This window comes from Erinaceus europaeus, chromosome 9 (assembly GCF_950295315.1).
Source record: "Erinaceus europaeus chromosome 9, mEriEur2.1, whole genome shotgun sequence".
NCBI classification, from domain to species: domain Eukaryota; kingdom Metazoa; phylum Chordata; class Mammalia; order Eulipotyphla; family Erinaceidae; genus Erinaceus; species Erinaceus europaeus.
The window spans coordinates 124,556,416-124,582,711 of record NC_080170.1 but is presented as its reverse complement, the minus strand read 5'-3'; the positions used below and the strand labels follow the sequence as shown (position 1 = coordinate 124,582,711).

The 26,296-nt window shown below is 58.8% G+C and overlaps 2 protein-coding genes across 5 annotated transcripts in view; both read left to right on the top strand.

Moving 5' to 3' along the window:
* The first annotated feature begins 5,061 nt into the window (after positions 1 to 5,061).
* The window catches only part of BRWD1 (bromodomain and WD repeat domain containing 1), a 75,827-nt gene continuing 54,592 nt past the window's right edge, over positions 5,062 to 26,296 (top strand). For all 4 annotated transcript variants that reach the window (XR_009551713.1, XM_060198709.1, XM_060198710.1 and 1 more), the window contains exons 1-9: positions 5,062 to 5,249; positions 5,328 to 5,386; positions 6,859 to 6,888; positions 6,996 to 7,055; positions 16,874 to 17,024; positions 18,834 to 18,932; positions 19,248 to 19,408; positions 23,401 to 23,622; positions 24,916 to 25,016. Coding sequence is in view for 3 of the 4 variants with exons in the window: in XM_060198709.1 (XP_060054692.1) it covers positions 5,201 to 5,249; positions 5,328 to 5,386; positions 6,859 to 6,888; positions 6,996 to 7,055; positions 16,874 to 17,024; positions 18,834 to 18,932; positions 19,248 to 19,408; positions 23,401 to 23,622; positions 24,916 to 25,016 (932 nt within the window). In the remaining variant the exon portion in view is untranslated. The remainder of the gene's footprint in view (positions 5,250 to 5,327; positions 5,387 to 6,858; positions 6,889 to 6,995; positions 7,056 to 16,873; positions 17,025 to 18,833; positions 18,933 to 19,247; positions 19,409 to 23,400; positions 23,623 to 24,915; positions 25,017 to 26,296) is intronic.
* The window catches only part of PSMG1 (proteasome assembly chaperone 1), a 90,927-nt gene continuing 69,700 nt past the window's right edge, over positions 5,070 to 26,296 (top strand). The window contains exon 1 of the mRNA XM_060198724.1: positions 5,070 to 5,075. The gene's annotated coding sequence lies outside the window, so the exon portion shown is untranslated. The remainder of the gene's footprint in view (positions 5,076 to 26,296) is intronic.

Genomic DNA, 26,296 nt, shown 5'->3' with positions numbered 1-26,296 from the left:
AGCGACCCCCCCCCCCCCCGCAAGTGGGGAACCAGGGGCTCGAACTGGAATCTTTATGCTGCCAGTCTCTGTACTTTGCACCACCTGTGCTTAACCCGCTGCACTACCCACCTGCCTCCCTCAATTACTCTTTATCCAATAAGTAAATTAACAAGTATTTAAAAAATAAAGTTAAAATAGGCAAGGGAGATAGCAGAGTTGTTACGCAAATAACTTTCATGCCTGAGTTTTCAAGGCCGCGGGTTCAATCCCCTGCACAGCCATAAGCCAGAGCTGATCAGTGCTCTGGTCTCTGTATTTTATTTTTTTGCAACCAGAGCACTGGCCAGCTCTGGCTTATGGTGGTGCGGGGGGACTGAACCTGGGACTTTGGAGACTCAGGCATGAGAGTTAGTTTGCAGAACCATTATGCTGTCTCCCCTCCATTCTGGTCTTTGTATTTTTCATTAAAATAAATAAATTAAATATTAAAGAAAACAAACCTGACTTGCAGGGGGGGTGCCTCAGGAGCAGTGAAGCGGGGCTGTGAGAGTCTGTCTCTTTCCCTGTCTCCCTGCTCTTCTCAAATTCTCTGTTCTAATCAAATAAAGTGACACACACACACACACACACACACACACACACACACACACACACACCAGCTGAGACACGTCCAGATTATTCCCTCACAAACATCTGCAACACCTGCCCTTTGGTGTAGGTAACTGCAAAAGCCAGCACTTAAGATGACCCCACCAGAGGCCCCAGACCTGATGTGCTAGCTGAAAAGGTGACCCGTGCAGGTCCCGGGAGGACGGTGGGGTGTGTGTGTGGGGGGGCCGGGGCAGGGAGCTTGGGGATTTGCTCCCAGGTCTCCGCTGGGGGGGCACAGGCCCTGGGCTGGCCTGCAGGGCTCAGGCTCACTCTGCTGCCGGCTGTGTTGATGCCCAGTCCGTGGGGCGGGCAGGGTGTTTTTGTCTCTCTGGCTTCCCTGAGTGCAGGACACACGGGGCCAGCTGAGGGAAGGGACCGGGAAGGTCAGAGGCCACTTCAGGACAATGAGGCCTTGGCTTCCACCCCATATCCTGGCTCTTTTTTAATTTTAATTTTTTTACTTTTTTTTATAATTTATTTCTTGGGTACAGACAGCCAGAAATCAAGAAGGAAGGGGGAGACAGAGAGGGAGAGAGACCCCTGCAGCCCTGCTTCACTACTTGCAAAGATTTCCCCCTGCAGGTGGGGACCGGGGGCTTGAACCTGGGTCCTTGTGCACTGTAACGTGTGTGTTCAGCCAGGTTCCACCCAGCCCCTCCTGCCTCTGTCTTAACCCTCAGGCTCTCGTAAATTTCCAGCTGCTCTTGCCTGCAGGGAGGATACAGGATACAAGGTTGGGAGGGCTTCCATCTTTTTCTCAGCAGACTAGAGTCAGGCTCCATCATCCTGCCTGCATGAAGTGTGTGTGTGTTCTGTCCTGCTATATGTGTCTCTCGTTCTCTGTCTTTCTAAAGAAATACTTACTTCCTTAATTAATTTATAAGAGGGATAGGAGAGAAAGAACCAGACGTCACTCATGAGAAACGGCCCAGCTGGTTGTAGCCTTTTCACTGATGTTTATCAATCCAGTCTGACTACAGACCCCTGACCCTTACACGGCTACGTGACCACAACCATGCCTTGCTTTTCTTCAAAATTAGCTTAGACTTCCCGCTCCCCCCACTCTTTCTTTCCCATTATAATAGACCCCCTGGCCCCCTCCTCATATCTGTTCCCTCCCCTTTTCCTGAACAGGGTTAGATTGTGAGCCAATTCCCTCGCACCAAATGGGAAAAGGACAGGTTGTTCCATGTCCTACTAATGTATAAAAAAGGCTCTGAAGATGGCCCTTGGCGTGCTTGCTGGCTCACACCCTTGCGTGTGTGTGTGTGTGTGTGTGTGTGTGTGTGTAGAACTTCTGCCTTGTTCATGACTCTCGGTGTCTTGAGTCCTTGTTTTAAGGCGTAGACAGAGCACACTTGCACTATTGCCCACATCCAGGCGCATGTGCTGCCAGAGATTGAACTCAGGACCTCATGTTTTAGAGTCCAGTGCTTTATCCACTGCACCATCTCCTGACCATTCTCTTTCTTTCTTTTTTTTTTTTTTTTTTCCACCCGGGCTATTGCTGGGGCTACATGCATACACAATTCCACCATTCCCAGCGACCTCATCTCCTCTCCTCTGACAGGACAGAGAGAAAGTGAGAGGGAGGAAGAGACAGGGAGGGAGAGAATCTGCAGCACTGTTTCAATACTCATGAACCTGGGCCCCCACCACAGGTGGGGACCAGGGGGCTTGAACCTGGGTCCTTGTGCATGGTAACGCGTGTGCCTAACTAGGCACACTACTGCCAGGTTTGAAATGTATGCACCTTCTGGGGGAGGGGGGCACAGCAAAATGGTTCTGCAAAGAAGCTCTCCTGCCTGAGGTTCCAAAGTGCCAGGTTCAACGCCCCAGACCTACCACAGGCCAGAGCTGAGCAGGGCTCTGGTTTAAAAAATTAATAAAAGTGTCTCTGGTGTCAGGCGGTAGTGCAGAGGGTTAGGGGTAGGTGGCGCGAAGCACAAGGACCGGCATAAGCATCCAGGTTCGAGCCCCCGGCTCCCCACCTGCAGGGGAGTCGCTTCACAGGCGGTGAAGCAGGTCTGCAGGTGTCTGTCTTTCTCTCCCCCATCTTCCCCTTTTTAAAAAAATTTTTAGTTATCTTTATTTATTAGATACAGTAAAAAATCAAGAGGGTAGAGGGAGATAGAGAGAGAGACAGAGAGACATCTGCAGTTCTGCTTCACCACTTGCAAAGCTTTCCCCCTGCAGGTGGGGACCAGGGGCTTGAACCCCGGTCCTTGTGCGTTGTAATATGTTCGTTCAACCAGGTGCGCCCCCCACCTGGCCTCTGTCTTCCCTTCCTCTCTCCATTTCTCTCTGTCCTATTCAACAACAACGACATCAATAACAATAAAAAGGGCAACAAAAGGGAAAATAAATATAAAAAAAGTATCTCAAAAGGAGTGACCTACTGAGATTTTTTTATTTTTCCCTCCGCAGTGGAGCGAAGCCACCGCCCTGGGGCTGCACGTGGCAGGGCAGGGGGCTCTCCGGAAGAGGGGGCGTTGGGCGGCGGTGACAAGCTCCAGGGACTTCAGGGACCCCTGAGTAGGGGGGGGCTGCAGAGGTGGGTCTGCAGATGACGGGCCCCCGAGTTGGGGAGTTGGGGGGGGGCTGCAGAGGTGGGCCTGCAGATGACGGGCCCCCGAGTTGGGGAGTTGGGGGGGGCTGCAGAGGTGGGCCTGCAGATGACGGACCCCCGAGTTGGGGAGTTGGGGGGGGCTGCAGAGGTGGGCCTGCAGATGACGGACCCCCGAGTTGGGGAGTTGGGGGGGGCTGCAGAGGTGGGCCTGCAGATGACGGACCCCCGAGTTGGGGAGTTGGGGGGGGCTGCAGAGGTGGGTCTGCAGATGACGGGCCCCCGAGTTGGGGAGTTGGGGGGGGGCTGCAGAGGTGGGCCTGCAGATGACGGGCCCCCGAGTTGGGGAGTTGGGGGGGGGCTGCAGAGGTGGGCCTGCAGATGACGGACCCCCGAGTTGGGGAGTTGGGGGGGTTGCAGAGGTGGGCCTGCAGATGACGGGCCCCCGAGTTGGGGAGTTGGGGGGGGGCTGCAGAGGTGGGCCTGCAGATGACGGGCCCCCGAGTTGGGGAGTTGCAGAGGTGGGCCTGCAGATGACGGGCCCCCGAGTTGGGGAGTTGGGGGGGGGCTGCAGAGGTGGGCCTGCAGATGACGGACCCCCGAGTTGGGGAGTTGCAGAGGTGGGCCTGCAGATGACGGGACCCCGAGTTGGGGAGTTGGGGGGGGGCTGCAGAGGTGGGCCTGCAGATGACGGACCCCCGAGTTGGGGAGTTGGGGGGGGGCTGCAGAGGTGGGTCTGCAGATGACGGGCCCCCGAGTTGGGGAGTTGGGGGGGGGCTGCAGAGGTGGGCCTGCAGATGACGGGCCCCCGAGTTGGGGAGTTGGGGGGGGCTGCAGAGGTGGGCCTGCAGATGACGGACCCCCGAGTTGGGGAGTTGGGGGGGGGCTGCAGAGGTGGGCCTGCAGATGACGGGCCCCCGAGTTGGGGAGTTGGGGGGGGGCTGCAGAGGTGGGCCTGCAGATGACGGGCCCCCGAGTTGGGGAGTTGGGGGGGGGCTGCAGAGGTGGGCCTGCAGATGACGGGCCCCCGAGTTGGGGAGTTGGGGGGGGGCTGCAGAGGTGGGCCTGCAGATGACGGGCCCCCGAGTTGGGGAGTTGGGGGGGGGCTGCAGAGGTGGGCCTGCAGATGACGGGCCCCCGAGTTGGGGAGTTGGGGGGGGGCTGCAGAGGTGGGCCTGCAGATGACGGACCCCCAGGAGTCCTGCGGCCCGCGGGGAGGGTCCCCTCCGGCTCGGTGGCCGGCGCGCCCTGGTAGGTGACCTTGCAGGGAGGGACACGAGGGGCAGGGGGACACGGGGAGATGCGGGTCACCGGGGAGGGGACACGGAGACTAGGGGGACGCGGAGCCGCCCCCGTCGACTCACAATGGTCGGCGGCCGCTCACCACGCGCGCGCAAGGAATCGGCCCGCGGTGCCGCCCCGCCCTCCCCGCCCTCCCCAGCACCGCCCCGCCCCTCTCAGAGACCCCGCCCCTCCCCGCCGCCCCGCCCCTCCCCGACACCGCCCCGCCCCGACAACACCGCCCCGCCCCTCTCCGAGACCCCGCCCCTCCCCGACGCCCCGCCCCTCTCCGAGACCCCGCCCCTCCCCGCCGCCCCGCCCCGACAACACCGCCCCGCCCCTCTCCGAGACCCCGCCCCTCTCCGAGACCCCGCCCCTCCCCAACACCGCCCCGCCCCCGACAACACCGCCCCGCCCCTCGCCCGCCGCCCCGCCCCTCGCCCGCCGCCCCGCCCCGTCCCCGCCCCCTCGGTTCCCGGCGTCCCCCGAGCGGCCCCGGGCGCGGCTGACGCGCAGGCGCGGCGGGTCTCCCGGCTGTTGGGCGGCGGCGCGCGCGGGCGCCGGCGAGGGACTATTTAGCGGCGGCGCGGAGGCGGCGTGCGTGCGGCGTGCGTGGGGAGCGCGGCGGCTTGCGTGGCGGCGGCGTGCGTGGCTGCGCGCCCGACCCCAGCGACGCCGGCCCGCAGGCCTCGGCGCGGCCCGCACCCGCCCTCCCGCGCCATGGCCGAGCCCCCGGCCGCCCGGCGCGCCGTGCCGCTGCTCGAGTCGGGTAAGAGCGCGGCCGCCGCCCGCCCGCCCCGCGCCCCGGCCCGGCCCGGCCCCGCGCTGACCGCCCCTCTCCCCGCAGAGCTCTACTTCCTCATCGCCCGCTACCTCTCGGCCGGCCCGTGTCGGAGAGCCGCCCAGGTGAGCGCGGCCGGGGACAGACGGACGGACGGACGGACGGGGGACCGGGACCGACGGGACTGACGGGGGACGGGGACAGACGGGGGGACAGACGGACAGGGAGACCGGGGGACCGGGACAGACGGGACTGATGGGGGCAGGGAGACGGGACAGACGGGGGACAGACGGACAGGCGGACCGGGACAGACGGGATTGATGGGGGCAGGGAGACGGGACAGACGGACAGGCGGACCGGGACAGACGGGATTGATGGGGGCAGGGAGACGGGACAGACGGACAGGCGGACCGGGACAGACGGGATTGATGGGGGCAGGGAGGCGGGACAGACGGACAGGCGGACCGGGACAGACGGGATTGATGGGGGCAGGGAGACGGGACAGACGGGGGGGACAGACGCACAGGCGGATCGGACTGACGGCACTCATGGGGGCAGGGAGACGGGACAGACGGGGGACAGACGGACAGGCGGACCGGGACAGACGGGATTGATGGGGTTAGGGAGACGGGACAGACAGGGGTGACAGACATACAGACCAGGGACGGGGACAGACGGCACTGATGGGGGTAGGGAGACGGGACAGACCAGGGACGGGGACAGCCGGACAGGGAGACGGGGGACCGGGACAGATGGGACTGTTGGGGGCAGACGGGCGACAGGGGAAGGAGGACAGAAGGGGGACGGGGTGGGGGGGCAGACGGACAGACCGGGGTGGAGACAGACGGGGGACACGGGGAGGGGGGCAGGGAGATGGGACAGTCTTGGGGGACAGGAGATGGGGACAGACAGACGTGGGGGGTACAGCGGGATGGAGGCAGGGAGATGGGGGACAGATGGGGGTCCTGGGTACAGACGGGCACAGGACAGGACAGACAGGGGACATAGGGGATGGAGACAGGAGACTGGAGGGGCCACTGGGGAGGGGACGGGCCCAGATGGACTGGGAGACGGGGACAGACAGACAGGGCAGGGGAGACAAGCACAGGGAGACGGAGACAGACAGACAGGGCGGGGGAGACAGGCACAGGGAGATGGGACAGACAGACAGGGCAGGGGAGACGGGCACAGGGAGATGGGACAGACAGACAGGGCAGGGGAGTGGGGACAGACAGACAGGGCAGGGGAGATGGGGACAGACAGACAGGGCAGGGGAGACGAGCACAGGGAGATGGGACAGACAGACAGGGCAGGGGAGATGGGCACTGGGAGATGGGACAGACAGACAGGGCAGGGGAGATGGGCACTGGGAGATGGGACAGACAGACAGGGCAGGGGAGATGGGCACTGGGAGATGGGACAGACAGGGCAGGGGAGATGGGGACAGACAGACAGGGCAGGGGAGATGGGGACAGACAGACAGGGCAGGGGAGACGGGACAGACATAGGACGGGGGGTGGCTGGGGGGCAGGGCGGCGGGGACACTGGGGGCCGGGAGGGGACAGGCGCCCTCCCCTAACGTGCCCGGCGGCCGCAGGTGCTGGTGCAGGAGCTGGAGCAGTACCAGGTGAGCGCCCGCCGCCCTTCGCCCTTCCCCCGGGAGCCCTCGTCCTGGGGGTGGGGGTCAGCTCCCCTGGCCCCTCCCTGCACGGCGCTCACGGGGTGTCTTCACAGCTGCTGCCCAAGAGGCTGGACTGGGAGGGCAACGAGCACAGCAGGAGCTACGAGGAGCTGGTGAGGCGGGTTTGGGGCCTGGGGGGCGCTTCTGGGAGGGGTCCCGGGACTGCCCTGCCTGCCACGTGGTGGGTGGTGGGTGTAGAGGGGCTCCCCTCCCCCTCCCCCTCCCCAAAGTGGCTGCCTTGACCCCCTGGGCACAGCCGGGCCCCTCACTGAGGAGCCCCTGTGCTTCAAACTGGCGTGCGCGCATGTGTGTGTGCGTGTGTGTATGCGTGTGTGTGTGTGTGCGCGCGCGCGTGTGTGCGCGTGTGTGTGTGTGCGCGTGTGTGTGTGCGTGTGTGTGTGTGTGTGTGTGTGCGCTTGCGTGTGTGTGTGTGCGCGCGCGGAAAAGGGAGTCTGCTTGCCGGGCTCGGGCTGCTGGCCTGGAGCCTCTCGCTGCCTTTGCTCCCAAGGAGCTTTTTGTCTGTCTGTCCGTCCCAGTTTCCGTCCATCAGCCAGGGCTGCGCGGGCTCCAGTCGGATCCCATCTGGGCTCCGTGCCCCTGTGGTTTCCTTGTTCCTGGGGCAAAGCCAGCTAGCGGCTGTCCTTCCTCCCGGCGGACGGACGGGGAGAGACAGAGACTGCAGAGCCCTGCCGGCGCTCCTCAACCTCCCGGCGGGCTGCGGGCTGCGGGCTGCCGGGGACGGGACGGGGCTCAGGCCCCAGGGGAGCAGGCACGCCAGGCTGGTTGGTGCTCAGGCCCGAGCGCTGAGCGCGGTGCTCTCGGCAGGTGCAGTGCCGGGTCCCCCTTCATGCAAATTCTACGCTGGCTCTGCTGAGTCTTCTTCCTGTTGCCTTTTTTTCTGGGGAGACTTTTTTTTCTGTTTTTAAATTTTATTTTGGATAGAGACAAATGCAGAGGGGGGAGAGACAGACACCCGTAACACTTTCGCCACGTACGAGGCTTCCCCCTGCAGGTGGGTACCGGGGGCTGCAGTCCTGGCCCTCCAGCGAGCTGTGATGTGTGCGCCGAGCCGGTGCCCCACCACACAGCCCCCCTTCTTTTAATGTGAGGGAGGGAGAACGGCGGCTTCACTCTGGTGAAACTGGGGATTGAACTCGGGGCCTCAGGCTTGTGAGTCCAGCACTTCACCCACGGTGCCACCTCCCAGGCCGCACAGATCTTTGCGTTAAGTGAGACTTCTTTCCACTGGACTCTGCCAGCCTGTTGATTCACTCTCACAGTATATCCGATCTGTCCATTTCTTCTTAGTGGAGTAAAATGTTTTTCAGGAAAAGATTTTTGCCGATTTGTGTATTACGGCAAAAGACTTAGATTTTTTAAAAAAAACATTTATTTATTTACTCCCTTTTGTTGCCCTTGTTTATTGTTGTTGTTATTGCTGTCGTCGTTGTTGGGTAGGACAGAGAGAAATGGAGAGAGGAGGGGAAGACAGAGGGGGAGAGAAAGACAGACACCTGCAGACCTGCTTCACCGCCTGTGAAGCGACTCCCCTGCAGGTGGGGAGCCTGGGGCTCGAACCGGGATCCTTATGCTGGTCCTTGTGCTTTGTACCACGTGTGCTTAACCCGCTGCGCTATCGCCCAACTCCCGAGACTTGATTTTCATTTCTACTTTTTCTGGCATCAGGAAGTGAACCCAGGGCCTTGCACATGAGGTGTATGTGTGTGTGTCCGTCCGTCTGTCCGCCGCCCCCCGCCCACTTCTCACTTGGAGGGGGGGAGCACATGGAACAGGGGCCGTGAGTTCACCTGCTGTTGCCCTTGGCACTCTACACGGTGCTGGGGGTCATAGCCAGCAACCCCCCTCCCCCGCCCCAGGACTTGTCTGCCTGCCAGAGGAGGGGAGCCTTCCTGGAGGAAGCAGCTCCATGAGTGCCCAGCAGGGGTGGTCGCCGGGGGGGTGGGGGGGGGTGGGGGGGTGGGTGGTGGTGGGGTGGGGGGGGCCTGCACTTGCAGTCACCTAGAGAAGGGCTTCTGCTTTCTGTGCTCGCTCGCTCGCTCGCTCATTCCGCCAGAGCATGCCCAGCCCTGGCCTGTGCGGTGCTGACAACCCGGGAGGCAGCAGCCCGCGCCGGCCACCAGGCCCGAGATGCTGTGCGTGACCGTCCCGAGCAGCTCGGCTCTGCCTGTGGGGTCAGCCCCGGGCCTCTGGGTGCCCGCTGCCGCTCGACACCCTTGCCTTGAAAGCGGATGTTGGCCGCGGCCTGCCAGGTGGCACGTGCAGGACCTCAAGCGTAAGGTCCCGAGTTCGGTCCCTGGCATCGGCAGAGTGAGGCTGTGGTCCTGTCGTCTCCTCTCTCAGAAGTAAATCTAAAACATGAACATCGTTAAGAAAGAACTCTGAAAATTGTGTACAGCTGCTTTTCTTGAGTTTGCTGTTTCGACATGCTTTTGGTTTATCGGGTCAAGGACAGGACAGGGACTGCTGTCCATTGTTTCAGGGGCGGCGGCGGCCAGCAGTGGTGAGCGCTGCTGTACCGGCCCTGAGTGGGGGAGAGGAAGGGCAGGGGGGAGAGGGAGGGCGGAGGCTGCCCTGCTGCGGGGTGCGGAGGAGCTGCAGCTGTCCGCGTCGTGGGCTCTGGCCGCCTTTCAGGTGGCAGCTCCCAGCCCGGGGGAGGCCTCCAAGGCCCCTGGTGCCACACAGGGTCGCTACGGCGACCGGGAGGCTGTGGCGGCTCTGCCCGGGCCTCGCGACCTGGTTTGACCTGGTTTGGAGCGGACCTGTCTCGGAATGTGTCGTCTGCGCAGAGCAGATGCTGGGGCTGCGGCCTCTGTCACTGTCCTGCAGGGTCCCGCTGTCGCTTCCCAGGGTGGCGTCAGGCCTGCCGGGCAGGGTCGGGGTCGGTGGGGTGACCCACCTGCGGCTTTTTTCCCCCCATCGCTGGGCTCCTGGGCCGCCCCGGGAGTTGGCGAAGGGGTGTGTGTGGGGGTGGCCGCGGGCGCCCTCTGCTCTGGGGCTGCTTTTGTAGGAAAGGCTGGCAGCCTGGTGGAGGTGCCCTCAGTGTTACCATGAACAAGGACCTGGGTTCGAGCCTCTGCGCCCCACCCATAGGGGAGAAGCTTCAGAAGCAGTGAAGCAGGTCTGCAGGTGTCTCTCCCTCTTTTATCTCTGTCACTCAATTTCTTTGTTTTTTAACCAGAGCACTGCTCAGCTCTGGTTTACGGTGGTGCAAGAGATTGAACCTGGGACTTTGGAGCCTCAGGCATGGGAGTACATTTGCATAACCATTATGCTATCTACCCCTGCCCTCAATTTCTCTGTCTTACCAATTAAAAAAGGGTGGGGGGATGACCCAGGAGCGGTGAGTTGGGGGGGGGGGGGCAGAAGGTCCCCTCTGGGCTCAGCTCTGCCCACGGCCCAGGAGTGAGAGCGGTAGCAGACCCATGGTCTGCGGTGTGCAGCCTCGGCTCCTCGGTCTCAAGATGCTCTTCACACCAGTCTCTCAGCTGACTCGGCTCCTCCTCACTGGGGAGGGGAGGGGAGAGGAGGGCAGCAGTTTCGCGCCATCATCATCATCATCAGCGGCAGCAGTGGGGGCAGACTTGACATGGGGACCGGGCTGGGGAGCCTGCTGTGTGCTGAGGGCCGTGTGGGTATCTCCAGCATCATTCACAGGCCACCTGGAATTAGCAGCTTGGAAATCTGCTCCCAGATGGGGAGGGGGAGATAGCATAGTGGTTATGCAAAGAGACTCTTGTGCCCGAGGCTCCAAAGTCCCAGGTTTAAGTCGCCGTACCACCACCATCAGCCAGGGCTGAGCAGGGCTCTGGTTTAAAAAAAAAAAAAAAGCTTCCAGGTTATTGAACTCTGTTGTGCCTGTGGTTGGTTGCCCGCCCTGGCAGGGCCAGGCGGCTAGAGGTTCCCACCCCCTTCGGGGACAGGAAGACAGCTCACCCTGGCACAGGGGATTGAACCTGCAGCCTGGGAGCCTCAGGCAGGAGAGGCCCCCACCCACCCGGGTTGATTTCCGTGTTGAGTGAGCAGTGCTGGTCACTCAGGCCTCAGCTGCAGGCAGAGCTGCCTCTCCCCGTGCGACTGGCTTAAGTTCTCCCACACGTGGGCTTCATCTGCAGGCCCCTTACTGCTTAGCGCCGGGATGTTGTGAGTTACGCTCCCTTAAGAACAACAGAACAGCGCTGGGGAGATAGCTTCCCAGGTTCAGCACCACCATCAGCTGGGCCGTGCTTGATCTGCTGCCAGACCAGTCTGGTAGAAAGGGATAAAACAAGATCTCAATAATAATTTACCAGCTTGCCTTTTTTTTTTTTTTTTTTTTTTTGCCTCCAGGGTTATTGCTGGGGCTCGCTGCCTACACTACAAATCCACTGCTCCTGGAGGCCACCCCCCCCACTTTGTTGCCCTTGTTGTTGCCATTGCTGTCGTTGGATAGGACAGAGAGAAATGGAGAGAGGAGGGGAAGACAGAGGGGGGGAGAGAAAGATAGATACCTGCAGACCTGCTTCACCGCCTGTGAGGCGACCCCCTTGTAGCTAGGGAGCTAGGGGGCTCGAACCAGGATCCTTATGGCAGTCCTTGCGTGTCACACCATGTGCGCTTAACCCGCCGCGCTACCGTTGGGGCCCCCCAGCTTTTTATGTAGAAACGGAAGTGGCATTTTGAGGGCAAAGCTCCTGTGCTGAGATCACGAAACAGGCTGTGTTATGCCTGTCACGGTCAGGATGGGGGTGAGACTCTGCCTTAGGGCATGTATTCATTCCTTCATTTATTTTACTAGGGTTCTGGCTGATGGTGGTTGGCCGGGAGAGGGGTTTGAACCTGGGACTTCGGAGCCTCGGGCATGAGAGCCTTTTTGCAGACCGCTGTGCCATCTGCTCCCACTCTCGTTCTGGGACCTTAGTGGGTTGGATGTGAGAGGAGCCCGGCTGTGTAGGAAATCTGTCTCGTTGATCGGTTTGCACAGTTTGTTTGACAGACCTTTGGAGCTGGCTCCGCCCGCAGCTGGAGCATCAGACTTGTGCGCTTGGGTCCCCGAGTCTGATCCTTGGCTCCGGGTGTGTTAGGGCCGTGCTCTGGTTTTTGCTGTCTCATTAAGGAAAAGAGAACTCTTGAGCCAAAGAGGGGCCGGGTGGTGGCGCACCTGGCTGAGAACTCGTGTTACAGCGCACAAGGACCCGTGTTTGAGCCCCCAGTCCCCACCTGCAGGGGAAGCTTCATGAGTGGTGAAGCAGGGCTGCAGGTGTCTCTCTGTCTGTCTCTCTCTCTCTGTCTATCTTCCCTTTCCCTCTTAATTTCTGTCTCTCTCCAATAATAAAGATAGAAATAAAAAAAAAGGCCAAAAGAAAGCCCAGAGACTCGCGGAGGCTGTTGTGGGGCCGCGGGAGCCTCTCGAATAGCTGCTGATGGTCCTGCGGTGCAGTTCGGCTGACGGCCGTGGCCCCGGGTTCTGCCGTTCACGCTGCCTCGCTCGGCTCTTCGTCCGGGCGGGTAAGGCCTACACGGTGGCGCCTGGCTGGGAGGTGGCCGAGCTGGTGCGTGTGCCGTGGTGGAGACTGCGCCCGCCAGTGGGGGGGTGTAGAGGGGCGAGCTGGGAGCCCCTCAGAGCAGCTAGTGTCCAGCGCCACCTGTGAGTTTCGCAGACGTGGGATTGCCGGTCACAGGAGTGGGTGGGGGAGCCGGGCGGCCCTGTACCCGGTTGAGTGCGGGATGCCCAGCAAGGATCTGGGTTCAAAGCCCATCCCCGCCCCCAACTGCAGTACGCAGTACTGCAGATGTCTCTCTTTCTCTTCCTACCTGTCTCTCCCACTCCATTTCTGTCTTATCAGATAAAAAGAGAAAAAGAAAAGAGAATAATGACCACCGTGAGCGTGGTGGCTTAGTGTAGGCACTGAGCCCGTGATAAGCCTGGTGGAAATGAAAAAACCGCCTTTTGTTTTCTGTTTGGATTTGCTTCAAAGCTGGCGGAGATGAGTAAGCTTGCTTTCCTTTGTTCTTCACAAGTCGCTGGAGAGACTTCTGGAAGAAGCAGTGCGCTTAGTCTGCACGCCTGCGTTAGTGTCGAAACTCGCTGTCTGCTGAGTTGAAGCGGCGGAAGCTCTTAGCTCGAGCTACTTTACATCTTCAGGCTGTCGTTCACTCTTTAAACTCTTCCTTTGCGCTGTTTGCTGTTTCAGTTCGTCTTGTGAAACGGCACTGCACAGCTCAGCCTCGGGGTGGCGTGGGGGGGTTGACTCTGGGACTTTGGAGCCTCAGCTGCAGAAGTCTTTGCAGAACCACTGTGCTGTCTCCCCACCCAGAGCAATAGCCCCCCCCCCCCCCCCCCCCGTCTTGGGCGCCTAGCTGTCTCTTCACTAAGTCTGACCGTCTCCTTTTTGCGGCATTTCTTTTATGGCCATTTCTTCCCTTTCCTATTTTATTCTACAGGACAGAGACATTGGGGGGGGGGCAGAGAGGGGGAGACACGTGCAGACCTGCTTCACAGCTCGTGAAGCTTCCCCCTGCAGGTAGGGAGCAGGGGCTCGAACCTGGGTCTTTGCTCAAGGTACTGCGTGCGCTTAACCAGGTGCGCCACCACCCGGCCCCTGTGTAACCCTTTCATCCCCCTATACGGTGATTCAAAAAAAGAAAAGCAAATACTAACATAGACACCGAATCTTCAGACGAGACACTTTCTGTCGTGCCTGGGGAGCAAGCACAGTGGAGCCCCTGCAGTGTGGAGCCAGCACCGTGGCGACTGTGCTGCTCCCAGACAGGCCCCGCATGGCTGCCGTGCTTGGTGCCGGCCTCAGACAGTCAGTGGGCCGACAGGGCCTGGGCATCTGGGAGGCCGGGTGGCATCGGGGCGCCGAGAGCGCCGGGGTCCCGATGCCTGACTTCCTGGTGTCCGTCTGCCTGGCAGACACCCGGCAGTGGGACTCTGCCCCCCCCCCCCCCCCCCCCCCCCCCCCCCCCCGCTTCGGGTTCCTCTCCTGGCGGCCCTGGGAGTGCTGTCTGGGCAGGGCTTCCTGCTGCTGTCAGGGACCCGCTCCTCAGAGTCCTTCTCTGTGGCTGAGTCATTTGCCACCTGGGCGAAGAGAGGGGCCACTGGGGTCAGGGCAGAGTGGCCGCCGGACACTGGCCCCCACTTGGGCCCCTCGCCCCCGCGTGCACCAGCACCCCGCGCCCCCACCCCCACCCTCCTCGCCCACATCTGCCCAGCTGCTTGAAGGGAGACGCAGGCCCCGGATGCGGCACAGTGGCTCTGTCAGAGGTTCGCTGCCTAGGGCTGGGCTCCCGGCTGCAGGTTCAGTCCCCGGTATTGCTGTTGCCGCCGCCGCCAGGCAGAAGATGAAGTGTGTGCAGGCTCTTGACTCCAGCGCCGGGACTCGCCTCTGTTGGGGCTCTGGGTGCTGACCGAGCGCTGAGCTGCCCGCCTGGGACTCGATGCCTGCACAGCTCTTCCTCTCCTGGCTTGCCTTTCCCTCCAGGTAGAGGGTGGAAGACGGCAGAGAGTGGGCAGAGGCGGGAGACTCGCTGGCACCCTTCAGGTCTGGCCGGGTCCTTGTGCCCGGCAAAGCGTCTTCTGCCCGGCGAGCCGTGTCCCGTCCCGGAGCCCGGCTCAGCCCCGGCTGGGGTGCCGGGCGGTGCAGGGCATTGAACCGGGGACGTTGGAGCCTCGGGCAGGAGAGTCTGGGTGGGTGAAACCATCATGCTGTCTACCTCCGCCTCTGCGTTTTTTTTTTTTTGTTTTTGTTTTGGGAAGACAGAAACAGGCAGAGTGAGAGGGACCACAGCACCGGCGCTTCCTTCAGTGGAGAGCAGCTCCAGCGGGGGGGGGGTGGGGGTGGTGGTGGTGGGGGTGGTGCCCCCCTGCATTGAGCTACCGATCAGGACCCCAGTCTGCTCCAGGGGGCTGGATGGGCATAGCTACACATGTGGCTTGGGACAGGTGACACCCAGCATCTCTGTGGCCCTGGCAGGGTGTTTGCCTGTCTTCACACCCTCTTTTTTTTTTTTTTGCCCTCCAGGGTCGGCACTGGGGCTCGGTCCCGGCAGTGTGGATCCACTGCTCTCGGCGGCCATTTTTTCCATTTTATTGGACAGGACAGAGAGACATTGAGGTGGGGGGATTGAGAGGGAGGGAGACAGACACCTGAAGACCTGCTTCAACGATTGTGAAGTGACTCCCCTGCAGGTGGGGAGCCGGGGGCTCGAACCCGGATCCTTGTGTGGGTCCTGTGCTTCGCGCCATGTGCCTTACCCTGGTGTGCTACCGCCCGGCTCCCAGATCATTTTTAAGGTCGCGTCCGCTGCTTAGCCTGCGGCGACGGCGCGTTGACTCAGTCACCTGCTGACGCCGCCTGGGCTGTGTCCATGTCCACGTCCACGCAAGACCCTGGAACCACGTGCCCGCCCGCCGGGTGCGCCGGGCTTCTCGAGACGCCGCCTCCGGTGCAGGGCGGACCGGACGCCTGCTCGCCGCTGCCCTGTGGCCTGGGGTCATGCCAGGGGCTGAGCGGCGGGGTGGCCGCCCTGTGTCTCCTCGGCGCCAGCCGTGTGCCGCGTTTGCTGTCGGGCAGCTTCTGTGAGGTGTTCAGATCGTCCAGCTGTTTGAAACGCCACTTGTTTTCGGTCGTCGAGGTCAGAGAGTTGTTCACGGCTGCTGGCTGCTGGCTGTCGAGGCCCGGAGGTTCATTGTGACCACTTAGGTCCTTTGTCACACAGTGGGACTTGCAGGCATTTTCTGACTCCTTCTTCTTCAGATTTGTTATTTGTTTATTTATGAAGACGGGGTGGGGGGAAGAGAACCGGACGGCATCCTAGTGCTGGTGCTGCTGGAGACTGAACTCGGGACCTCATGCTCGAGAGCCCAGGGCACTGAGAGCCCGCTGTGAGCTCTGGTCTCGGACCCGTTCTCCTCTCGGCCGGCACCAGACCGCTGTGATTACTGCGACGCCGTGAAATGTCAGCAAGTTGGGCGTCGCTGTGCTGCAGGGCTGTCCTTTTCCAAGACGTCTAGATCGTTGATGTTTGCAGATTGACTTTAGAGTGAAATGTTGCTCCTCTGGGGCCGGCAGTGGCACCCGGGCTAGGCGTGCACATCACCAAGCGTAAGGCCCTGGGTTCCAGCCCCAGCTCCCCACCTGTGAGGGTCTGGTGGGGGTGCCTCACAGGTGGTGAAGCAGGCCTGCAGGTGTCTCTGTCTCTCCCCTTGCACTCTCAGTTTCTCTCTGTTCTATTAAAAATTAGAAGAAGAGTGGTCCGGAAGGTGGCACGGTGGGTAAAGCTTTGGACTCTTCAAGCATGAAGGTCCCGAGTTCAATCCCTGGCAGCACAAGTACCACAGTGATGCCTGGTTCTTTCTCTCCTATCATTTCTCATGAATCAATAAATAAAATCTCTTAGAAATGTCAAAAAAAAGAAGAGTGAAAAAAGGAAGTGTCCACCAGGAGTGGTGTGTTCATAGCGCTGGCACCGAGCCCCAGCGATAACCCTGACCAAAAAAAAGAAAAGAAAAGAAAGACCCCTCATTTTCTGTGGGGAAGAAACCCTCTTGGAATTTTGATTGGGACGGCTTTGAATTCATAGATCAGTTCACTGTTCATAAGGTTTTTTTTTTTTTTTTTGTATTTATTTATTGGATGGGGCGGCGGAAATCAAGAGGGAAGGGGGAGACAGAGAGAGACCTGCAGCCCTGCTTCCCCACTCAAAGCTTTCCCTCTGCGGGTGATGACCGGGGCCTCGAACCCGGGTCCTCTGTGCACTGTGACACGTGCGCTGAGCCAGGCACGCCGGCGTCTCCAGTCCAGTGTCCAGCCTTTCCCGTCAGCGGTCTGTCCTGTCGTGCCTGTTCCTCGGGCGGCCGGCCGGGGCTGCCCCGGGCCGTTGTCAGAGGTCACCAACAACAGGCCTCCCGCTTGTCCCCTCCATCCAGGTGTCCTCCAGCAAGCACGTGGCCCCCGACCACCTGCTGCAGATCTGCCGGCGCCTCGGCCCCATGCTGGACAAGGAGGTCCCGCCCAGCACCGCCGGAGCGGCTTCCTTGCTGGGCGCGGGGAGGCAGTCTCTGCTACGCACAGCCAAAGGTACCTTAACTTGAGGCCTGTTCTGCTATGTCTGACATGCTTGATGAGTAGATCGTGGCGTGGCGTGAGTGGCGTGTGGAAGCAAGTTGCCATGCATCCCTGAGCCGGGCTGTGGACTGTGCATCTCTCCGCACTCAGTGTAGATGTTGGATGTTCTTACCCGAGTGTCCGACGGGTCCTTAACTAAGAGAAAGAAGTAGATGTTAAGCTGAGAAGCTGCGATTCGTTCTGAGACGGGGCCAAAGCTTTTTTCTGAGCGTGTGTTTCCAGTAGACTTGCACTGCTAGGGGCTTCCCACTCGATACCTAGATTCCGAAAGCCCTTGGGTAGCAGTTTGAAAACAAGCATCAAAAAATGTACAGCCTCACGGTTCCTCTTTTCACCACGTTACTCTATTCTATTCTATTCTATTCTATTCTATTCTATTCTATTCTATTCTATTCTATTCTATTCTATTCTATTCTATTCTATTCTATTCTATTCTATTCTATTCTATTCTACCAAGTGCCGTGGTAGCCAAATGTTTGCAATTGCTGCTCCTCTCCTGCCTGTCAGCGGCTGTGAGTCACGAGGCTCCGCCGTGTCTGATCCGACCTGTGTGCACGACACGCCTGGCCGCTGGCTCTCCTGACCCCCAGCACAGGTCCAGCCCCCCCCCCAGGCTCTTTTTTAAGCTCTGCACTGTCCCTTAGCTGCCCTCGCAGGGCAGGCAGTGTCCAGCTAGGCTGAGGGGGCCCGACTGCTCCTCTCGGCTCCGTGCCGGCCCGGGTCGTTGGCTGCGGTGGTTTCCTGGCGCTCTGCTGCTCCAGCCGGGAAATTCGAGCCACACTCGAATTTCCTGCTCGTAACTCTCCTCCTCTCCTCCTCTGTCCCTGTTCACCTTGTAACGGCTCTATTTCAGGCTCTTCAGTGGTGGTTGCCTGGCTATGCCGATTGCCTCTGTTCTCTTGCTGTGTCAGAGCTCTTGCTGCTTTGCGCTGAGCACTGCTGCAGGATCGGCAGCCCTGGGGACCCTTGCCAGCGCCCCGGGGAGGGGGGGGCCCCACGTCCCTGTTTGGCACTAGGCCCCGTGCCTGCTCTGATCGGCACAGTGCTAACGCATCTGCCCGTGGGAAGCACCACACGCCTGCTGTTCGGGGCTCCCGAGGCTCAGCACGGGCTGCTGGGAAGCCCCCCGACCCCGACCCCCAGTCTGCCCGGCTGCTGCTGTGTCCCCGGGGCAGGAGCAGACAGTCAGTCGCCTCTGCAGCCTTGCCGCGCTTGAGAACCGGTGGCTCCCATGTCAGCCGTGACCCTAAGGCCCCCGGATTTTGTCAGTGTCCTGAGGAGGTCCGAGTGTGGTGAGCCTGGCCCGCAGGGCCGTCACTGGAGCAGCGGCGGGCTCCGGAAAGCCGCTCCCTTGGGCTTTAGATCTTTGCTATCGTTTGGCGTGATTCGGCACTGAGCGGACTCGGGCTAAGCGCTCCGGTCTTAGGGTCTGCTCGGCCGCCGCTTGCGGTGGGTCTCCGGGCCTCGGTCCCCTCACTTGCAGGCGGGCGAAGCCAGCTCCCTCACAGGGTTGTTGTGAGGACCCGTGAGACGCTGTATGTGGAAAGCCCTTTGTGAGTTGCTCGGCTGCCCGGACGCTATAGCTGTCGTTGGTCCGTGTCTGAGCTGTCTGCGTGCTTCGGCCTCTGGGGGTGTCTGTTAAAAGGAAGCTAGTTGGTAAAACTTGAATAAACAGTTGATTGCCACGTACCTAAGTTTTCTGTACAGCCTTTCTTGGGTTAACTTTGAAGCTTTTGTGTGTATCTGAAATTCATTTTAAAGACTGCCGGCACACGGTGTGGAAGGGCTCTGCCTTTGCTGCTCTTCACAGAGGAAGACCCCCGGAAATGCCCGTCAATTACGGTGCCCCGCCGAATCTCGGTGAGTGAGCCGGGCTCACCGCGTGCCTGGCCCCGCCCTCTGGCCCCCGCCCCGTCCTGTGCCCGCTCCGCCGGGTGGGAACAGGCCCTGCCGCTCCGGTAACTGCTCAAGTAACGGAGGTGAACGGAGCCCAGCCTGCCTGTCCCGAGGGAAGCTGGGGCCGTGGGAGACTGGAGCTGGGGAGAAGCGTGTGTCCGGGCCTCCGCGGCGCAGGTGCTTGGCCCCGGGGAGCGGTGGACACGCTCGCTCCCTCCCTCCCGGCTCGGCTGGGCCTCCCACTCGGCCCGTAACCGCGTGTCTGTCCCCCTGTCCTAGTGGAGATCCAGCGCGGAAAGCAGCTCACGGGCTGCTGCACGTTCAGCACGGCGTTCCCGGGAGCCATGTACCAGCACATCAAGATGCACCGCAGGATCCTGGGACACCTGTCTGCCGTGTACTGCGTGGCTTTTGATAGGACGGGACACAGGATCTTCACGGTGAGTCGGGCCTCGCGGCCGGGGGCTGTCGCTCGCACGAGCACCGGACCCCTTCTTGTCCTCGGGGGCGCTGGCGCTGGCGCTGGCGCTGGCTCGGTCGGTCTGGGGCAGGCCCTGTGCATCTGCACTTGGGTTTCTTTTTTTCTTTTTTTATTATTAATGAGAGAGAGGTGGAGAGGAAGGCAAGACGGGACCAGACGCCAACTCTGGCATGTGTGGTTGCTAGGGATGGAACCCAGGACCTCTCAGAGCTTGTGAGTCCATCGTGCTCAGTCTCTGTGTGCGCAGACTTGGGCGCTGTGCACCGTGTGTCCCTGCTGACAGAGCCTCAGTGCTTGGTGCGCCAGGGAGCCAGAGCGTCAACCCCGTCACCTGGGGTTTGCCATGGGTGGGATTCAGAAGCTCGAGCTGCAGAGACTGGTGCCCTGCCTGTCTGTCTGTCTGTCTGTCTACTCTGCTGCCCACAGGGCCCGGCGGGTGTGCACGTCCCTCACTGTGCAGGGCTCTGTGCTGTAGTTACACTGTGGTGTGGGTGCGGGAGACCCTGGCTTAGAGGCGGAGAGCTGGGGCCTGTCGTGTCTTCTTGGGAAAGAGCTCAGCTGACGGAACACAGGACTTCCCGCAGGCATTCCTAGGAAGAGTGTCGGCAGGAGAGCTGCCCTGGAAGGCGCCCTGCCCGCCCGCCCCTCTGCACTGGGAGACGTTTCGGGACTGTGGCTGTCTTCTCCCCAGTGGCCAGATTTCCCTATTATTTTAGCTTTATTACTTTTTTTGGGGGGGATTAGTGGTTTACAGTGTGGTAGTTGGCATATATATGGGCACACCAAGACCCAGCACCCTGCCCCCATCCTCCTGAGCCCTCCCTCCCCTGAGTCTTCTACTTTGCTGCAGCATTATTATTATTATTTTCTGTTTTTTAAAGATTTTATTTACATATTAATGAAAAAGATAGGAGAGAGAGAAAGAACCAGACATCACTCTGGTACATGTGCTGCCGGGGATTGAACTCAGGACCTCATGCCTGAGAGTCCGATGCCTCATCCACTGCGCCACGTCCCAGACCACAGTATTATTATTTTTTAAAGTTTTCTGAAGAGTTCTTTCTTTTTTCCTTAGTTGGTGACTTAATGGTGATTTACCATATGATAAAAATAGAGGTTTTGGGGTTAAACGCAGGTGGTGCAACGCGCAAGGACTGGTGGCATAAGGATCCTGGTTCGAGCCCCTGGCTCCCCACCTGCAGGAGAGTCGCTTCACAGGCGGTGAAGCAGGTCTGCAGGTGTCTATCTTTCTCTCCCCCTGTGTCTTCCCCTCCTCTCTCCATTTCTCTCTGTCCTGTCCAACAACGACGACATCAGTAATAACTACAACAATAAAACAACAAAGGCAACAAACAAAAAGGAACACTACTCCCGTCACCAGAGTTCTGTCTCTCCTCCCCACAGACTCCCAGAGGAATCTACCACAGCTTTCCCAAGATGAAAGTTATGGGTTGACTATATATAGTTTATCTTATTTTATAAAAAATCGTTTTAAATGATCTGTTCGTTGAGTAGAGACAGTTAGAAATTGAGAGAGGTGAGGGAGAGAGGGAGAGAGAGAGACAGAGACCCCCGCAGCCCTGCTTCACTGTTCACAAAGCTTTCCCCCTGCAGCTGGGGACCCGGGGGCTTGAACCTGGGTCCTTGTGCCCTGTCACAGTTGTGATCAACCAGGTACCTTACCACTCGGCCCCATAAAGGTTTTTTTTTTAAATATTTTTTATTTTATTGGATGGAGACAGAAACTGAGAAGGAAAGGGAGAGAGGGAGACAGACAGACAGACACCTGCAGCCGGCCCTGCTCCCCGGCTTTCAGGTGGGGACCGGGGGCTTGACCGGTCTTGTTAAGTCCCACCTGTAGGGAGTCGGGCGGGAGCGCAGCGGGCTAAGCGCAGGTGGCGCAAAGCACAAGGACCGGCGTAAGGATCCCGGTTCGAACCCCCGGCTCCCCACCTGCAGGGGAGTCGCTTCCCAGGCGGTGAAGCAGGTCTGCGGGTGTCTGTCTGTCTCTCCCCCTCTCTGTCTTCCCCTCCTCTCTCCATTTCTCTCTGTCCTATCCAACAACAATGGCATCAATAATAATAACTACAACAATAAAAACAACAAGGGCAACAAAAAGGGAATTAAAAAAAAAAAGTCCCACCTGTAGGTGAGATCACCTGGTATTTGTCCTCTTTGAACTTAAAGTCTCCAAGCTCCATCCAAGATGAAGGAAAGGGAGTGATTTCATCATTTTAACAGCTGAGTCATATTTCGCTGTGTATCTAGACCACAGCTTGCTCAGCCACTCATCTGTTGTTGGGTGGCTTCCAGGTTTTGGCTATTACACATTGTGCTGCTGTGAACATATGTGTACACAGATCTTTCTGGATGGATGTGTTGGGTTCCTTAGGGTCTGTCCCCAGGAGAGGAATTGCAGGGTCACAGGGCAGGTCCACTTCTAGCCTTCTGAGAGTTCTCCAGACTGTTCTCCACAGGGGCTGGACCCAGTGACATTCCCACCAGCAGTGCAGGAGGCTCCTTTGACCCCACACCCTCTCCAGCATTTGCTGCTGTTACCTTTTCTGATGTATGACATTCTCACAGGAGTGAAGTGATATCTCGTTGTTGTCTTGATTTGCATTTCTCTGACAATCAGAGACTTGGAGCATTTTTTCATGCCTGTTGGCATTTTGGTTCTCTCCTTTGGTGAAGATTCTGTCCAAGAGACAAAGAAGAAAAAAAGAGGGAGAGACACAGAAGAGAAACTACAGCAATGCTGCCTATACCTTTTTAAAAATACTCTTTACGGTTCGAGCCCCGGCTCCCCACCTGCAGGGGAGTCGCTTCACAGGCGGTGAAACAGGACTGCAGGTGTCTGTCTTTCTCTCCTCCTCTCTGTCTTCCCCTCCTCTCTCCATTTCTCTCTGTCCTATCCAACAACGACAACAACAACAATAATAACTACAACAATAAAACAACAAGGGTAACAAAAGGGAATAAATAAATAAAATAAATTAAAAAAAATTTAGAAAAAAAATACTTTTTACATTTATTATAGGATAGAGACAGAGAAATTGAGAGGGGAGGGGAAAGACAGAGAGGGTGAGAGACAGAGACACCTGCAGTCCTGCCCCACCACTTGTGAAGCTTCCCTCTGCAGGTGGGGACCAGGGCCTGGAACTTGCATCCCTGAGCACTGTAATGTGAGCGCTTAACCAGATGAGCCACCGCCTGGCCCCAACTTTTTTTCTTGCCTCCAGGGTTACTGCTGGGGCTCGGTGCCTGCACCACAAATCCACTGCTCCTGGAGGCTATTCTTTTCCCTTTTGTTGCCCGGGTTGGTTTTTTATTGTTGTGGTTATTATTATTGTAGTTACTGATGTCGCTGTTGTTGGATAGGACAGAGAGAAATGGAGAGAGGAAGGGAAGACTGGGAGAGAAAGACAGACACCTGCAGACTTGCTTCACTGCCTGTGAAGCGACGCCCCTGCAGGTGGGGAGCCGGGGGCTCGAACCGGGATCCTTAAGCCGGTCATTGCGCTTCGCCCATGTGCACTTAACCCACTGTGCTACTACCGCCCGATCCCCAGCCGACCTTGCTTTTTTAACCAGAGCACTGCTTATGGCGGTGCCGGGGATTGAACCTGGGACTTTTAGTACCTCAAGCATGAAAGTCTTCTTGCCAAACCAGTATGCTGTTTTCCCAGCTCATCTGTACCTCTGGAGATGCTCCCCCCTGCAAGTGTTTTCCTCGTGCTGGCCTGGGACTTGAACCCAGGCCTTTCTGCGTGTTCATTTGTGCAGTCTACTGGGTGACTCACCCCACCTCTGTCACTTTTTCATTGCGAGACACAGGGAGAGACATCATAGCCTCAGAGTTGCCGGCTGCCGGCTCAGACCCGGCCCTCCCCGGGGTGCTGCCCCTCCAGGCCCGGCGCGATGCCCGCTGCTGACTCTGAATCTTCCTAGGGGTCCGATGACTGCTTGGTGAAGATCTGGTCCGCACACAACGGCCGCCTCTTGTCCACACTGAGAGGCCACTCTGCAGAGATCTCCGACATGGCGGTGAGCTATGAGAACACCTTGATCGCCGCAGGGAGCTGTGATAAGATCATCCGCGTGTGGTGCTTGAGGACGTGCGCCCCGGTCGCCGTGCTGCAGGGACACTCGGGCTCTGTCACCTCTCTGCAGGTACGCGGGCAGCGGGCGCGGTTTTCTCGCAGACGAGAAGCAGTGAGGAGGTGGGTGGCTTCACGCCTCGCTGTGCTGCTGGTGATTCCTGTCTGAAGCGGCTCCGGCTTTGACGGGAGACGACGGAGCGGCCTGACTTCGGGTCAGGCTCTGCCCTGTCCTCTTTCTCTTCGCAGTCGTGGTGGTGTCGGTGAACCTCTTGTCCTCCTGTACATGTGGTTTTATTGTTTGAAAGATCCTTTTGGGGACCGGGTGGTGGCCTCCCTCGTTGAGCGTATGTTACCAAGCGCAAGGACCCAGGTTCAAGCCCTTGGTTCCCACCTGCGGGGCTGGGGAGCTTCACTCTTGGTGAAGCAGAACTGCAGGTGGCTTTCTGTCTTTCTCTTCCACTCTATTCCTTTTCCCTCCCAATTTCTCTATCCTATAATATATATATAATTTGGGGGCCAGGTGGTGGCGGGCGAACATGGTTAACTGCACACATTATAGTGCGCAGAGACCCGGGTTCAAGGCCCCGGCCCTACCTGTAGAGGGAAAGCTTCCTGCGTGGTGAAGCAGGGCTGCAGGGGTCTCCTTGTTTCCGTTCCTCCTCATCTCCCTCTTCCTCTCAGTTTCTCTCTGTCCTGTAAAATGAAGTAAAATGAAATAAAGTAAAAAAAATAGTAGTGAGGTAGAAGCCGCGAACCAGAGCATCTCTTTGACACATGGGGTACTGGGAGTTGAGCTGAGGGCCTTGTGCCTGAGAATCCGAGGGTTTAGTCACCGTGCCGCCTTCTGGGGCCTGTGGGGCCTCTAGGCCTCGGGGCAGGCTTTACTCCCTAATAGTAGATTTCTCGCTTTCTCTCTTTTTTTCTTTTCTTTTCTTTCCTTTCTTTCTTTCTTTCTTTCTTTCTTTCTTTCTTTCTTTCTTTCTTTCTTTCTCCTTTTGTTGCCCTTGTTGTCTTCTTGTTGTTCTTGATGTCACTGTTGTTGGATAGGACAGAGATGGAGAGAGGAGGGGCAGATAGAGGGGGGGGAGAGAAAGACAGACACCAGCAGGCAGACCTGCTTCCCCGCTTATGTGGTGACCCCGTGCAGGTGGGGAGCCGGGGGCTCCACCTGGGATCCTTACGCGGGTGCTTATGCTTTGTACTACGTGCACTCAACCCGGTGTGTCACCTCCCGGCCCCCGCTTCGGGTTTTCCACCACCGCAGTCTCACCAGAATTTTTGAGTTCTTGTGTTGGAGAGTACCCGTGAAAAGCTAAGTTGAAAAACTGCTCAGGAGACTGAAGTGTGTGTCACTGCTTTTCAGTTCAGCCCGATGGCCAAGGGCTCCCAGAGGTACATGGTCTCCACCGGTGCTGATGGCACAGTCTGCTTCTGGCAGTGGGACTTGGAGACCCTGCGATTCAGGTGAGCGACTCGCACCCTGTGATCCTTTTCCTTCCTGTGACGACTGAGTCTGGCGAGAGGGAGTCCGATCTCAGAAAGAAAGAAAGAAAGAAAGAAAGAAAGAAAGAAAGAAAGGAAAGAAAGCAAAGTCCTGTCTGGCGGCCGGCCTCCTCATGCCCGTGAACGGGCTGTCCCCGCGGCTGCCCCCAGCACTGGGTGGGCCCGCGAGTGCCCCGTGCAGTGGAGGTAGACGAGGCTGCGGCACGCTTGTGGGGGAGAGAAGGGCGGCGTGCGCGGGGGCCACCTGGCGACGGGTGTGAAGGCTCTGGGGGCTCGGTGGGGCCATCTCGGGTTCGGGCCTGTGCCGCCTGCGGGACGGTGCCATGCCGCTGGCTCCCCGGGCGCTCGGCACTCACGGTGCTTCCTGCGGTTGAGGGCCGGGCTGCAGGCGCACACTTGAGATGGATTGTGCTCCAGATGGTGCAGAACTTTGTTTTCCACTTTTTTAGCATCTTGATTGATTGATTGATTGAGACAGAAGTCGAGAGGGAAGAGGTGGTAGGGAGAGAGACAGAGACACCTGCAGCCCTGCTTCACCACTTCTGTAGCTTCCCTCCTGCAGGTGGGGACTGGGGGCTTGAACCTGCATCCCGGTGCATTGTAACGTGTGCTTAACCAGGTGCACCACCACCCAGCCCCTGAAACTTTATTGTTTGTTTGTTTATTTACCAGAGCTCTGCTCAGCTCTGGTTTGTGGTGCGGAGGATTGAACGTGGGGCTTTGTCGCTTCAGACTTGAGAGTCGTTTTGCATAACCATTATGTTGTCTACCCCTGCCCTCCAAGAAACTTTTTAAAGGATTTATTTATTCATTTACTTATGGAAGAGAGAGAAGCAGAGCACCATCTGGCACAGGCGATGCTGGGGACTGAACTCGTGACCTCGTGTCTGCAAGTCCGGCACTGTAGCCACTGCCCTACCTCCCTGACCACACAGAGCTTTGAGATATTTCAAATATGTTGAATATGGGAACTTGGTGTTTTCAACCCTCCATTTTATGAGATCTGTGTACTTAGCCAGTATTTTTTTTATGAAAGTTCTTAGTCACCATTTTAAGAAAATGTATTTATTATTGGATAGAGACAGAGAAGTTGAGAGGGAAGGGGGAGATAGAGAGGGAGAGAGACACCTACAGCCCTGCTTCACCGCTCATGAAGCTTCCCCCTTGTAGGTGGGGACCAGGGGGCTTGAACCCGGGTCCTTGCACACTGTAGGGTGAGCGCTTAACCGGGTGCACCACCG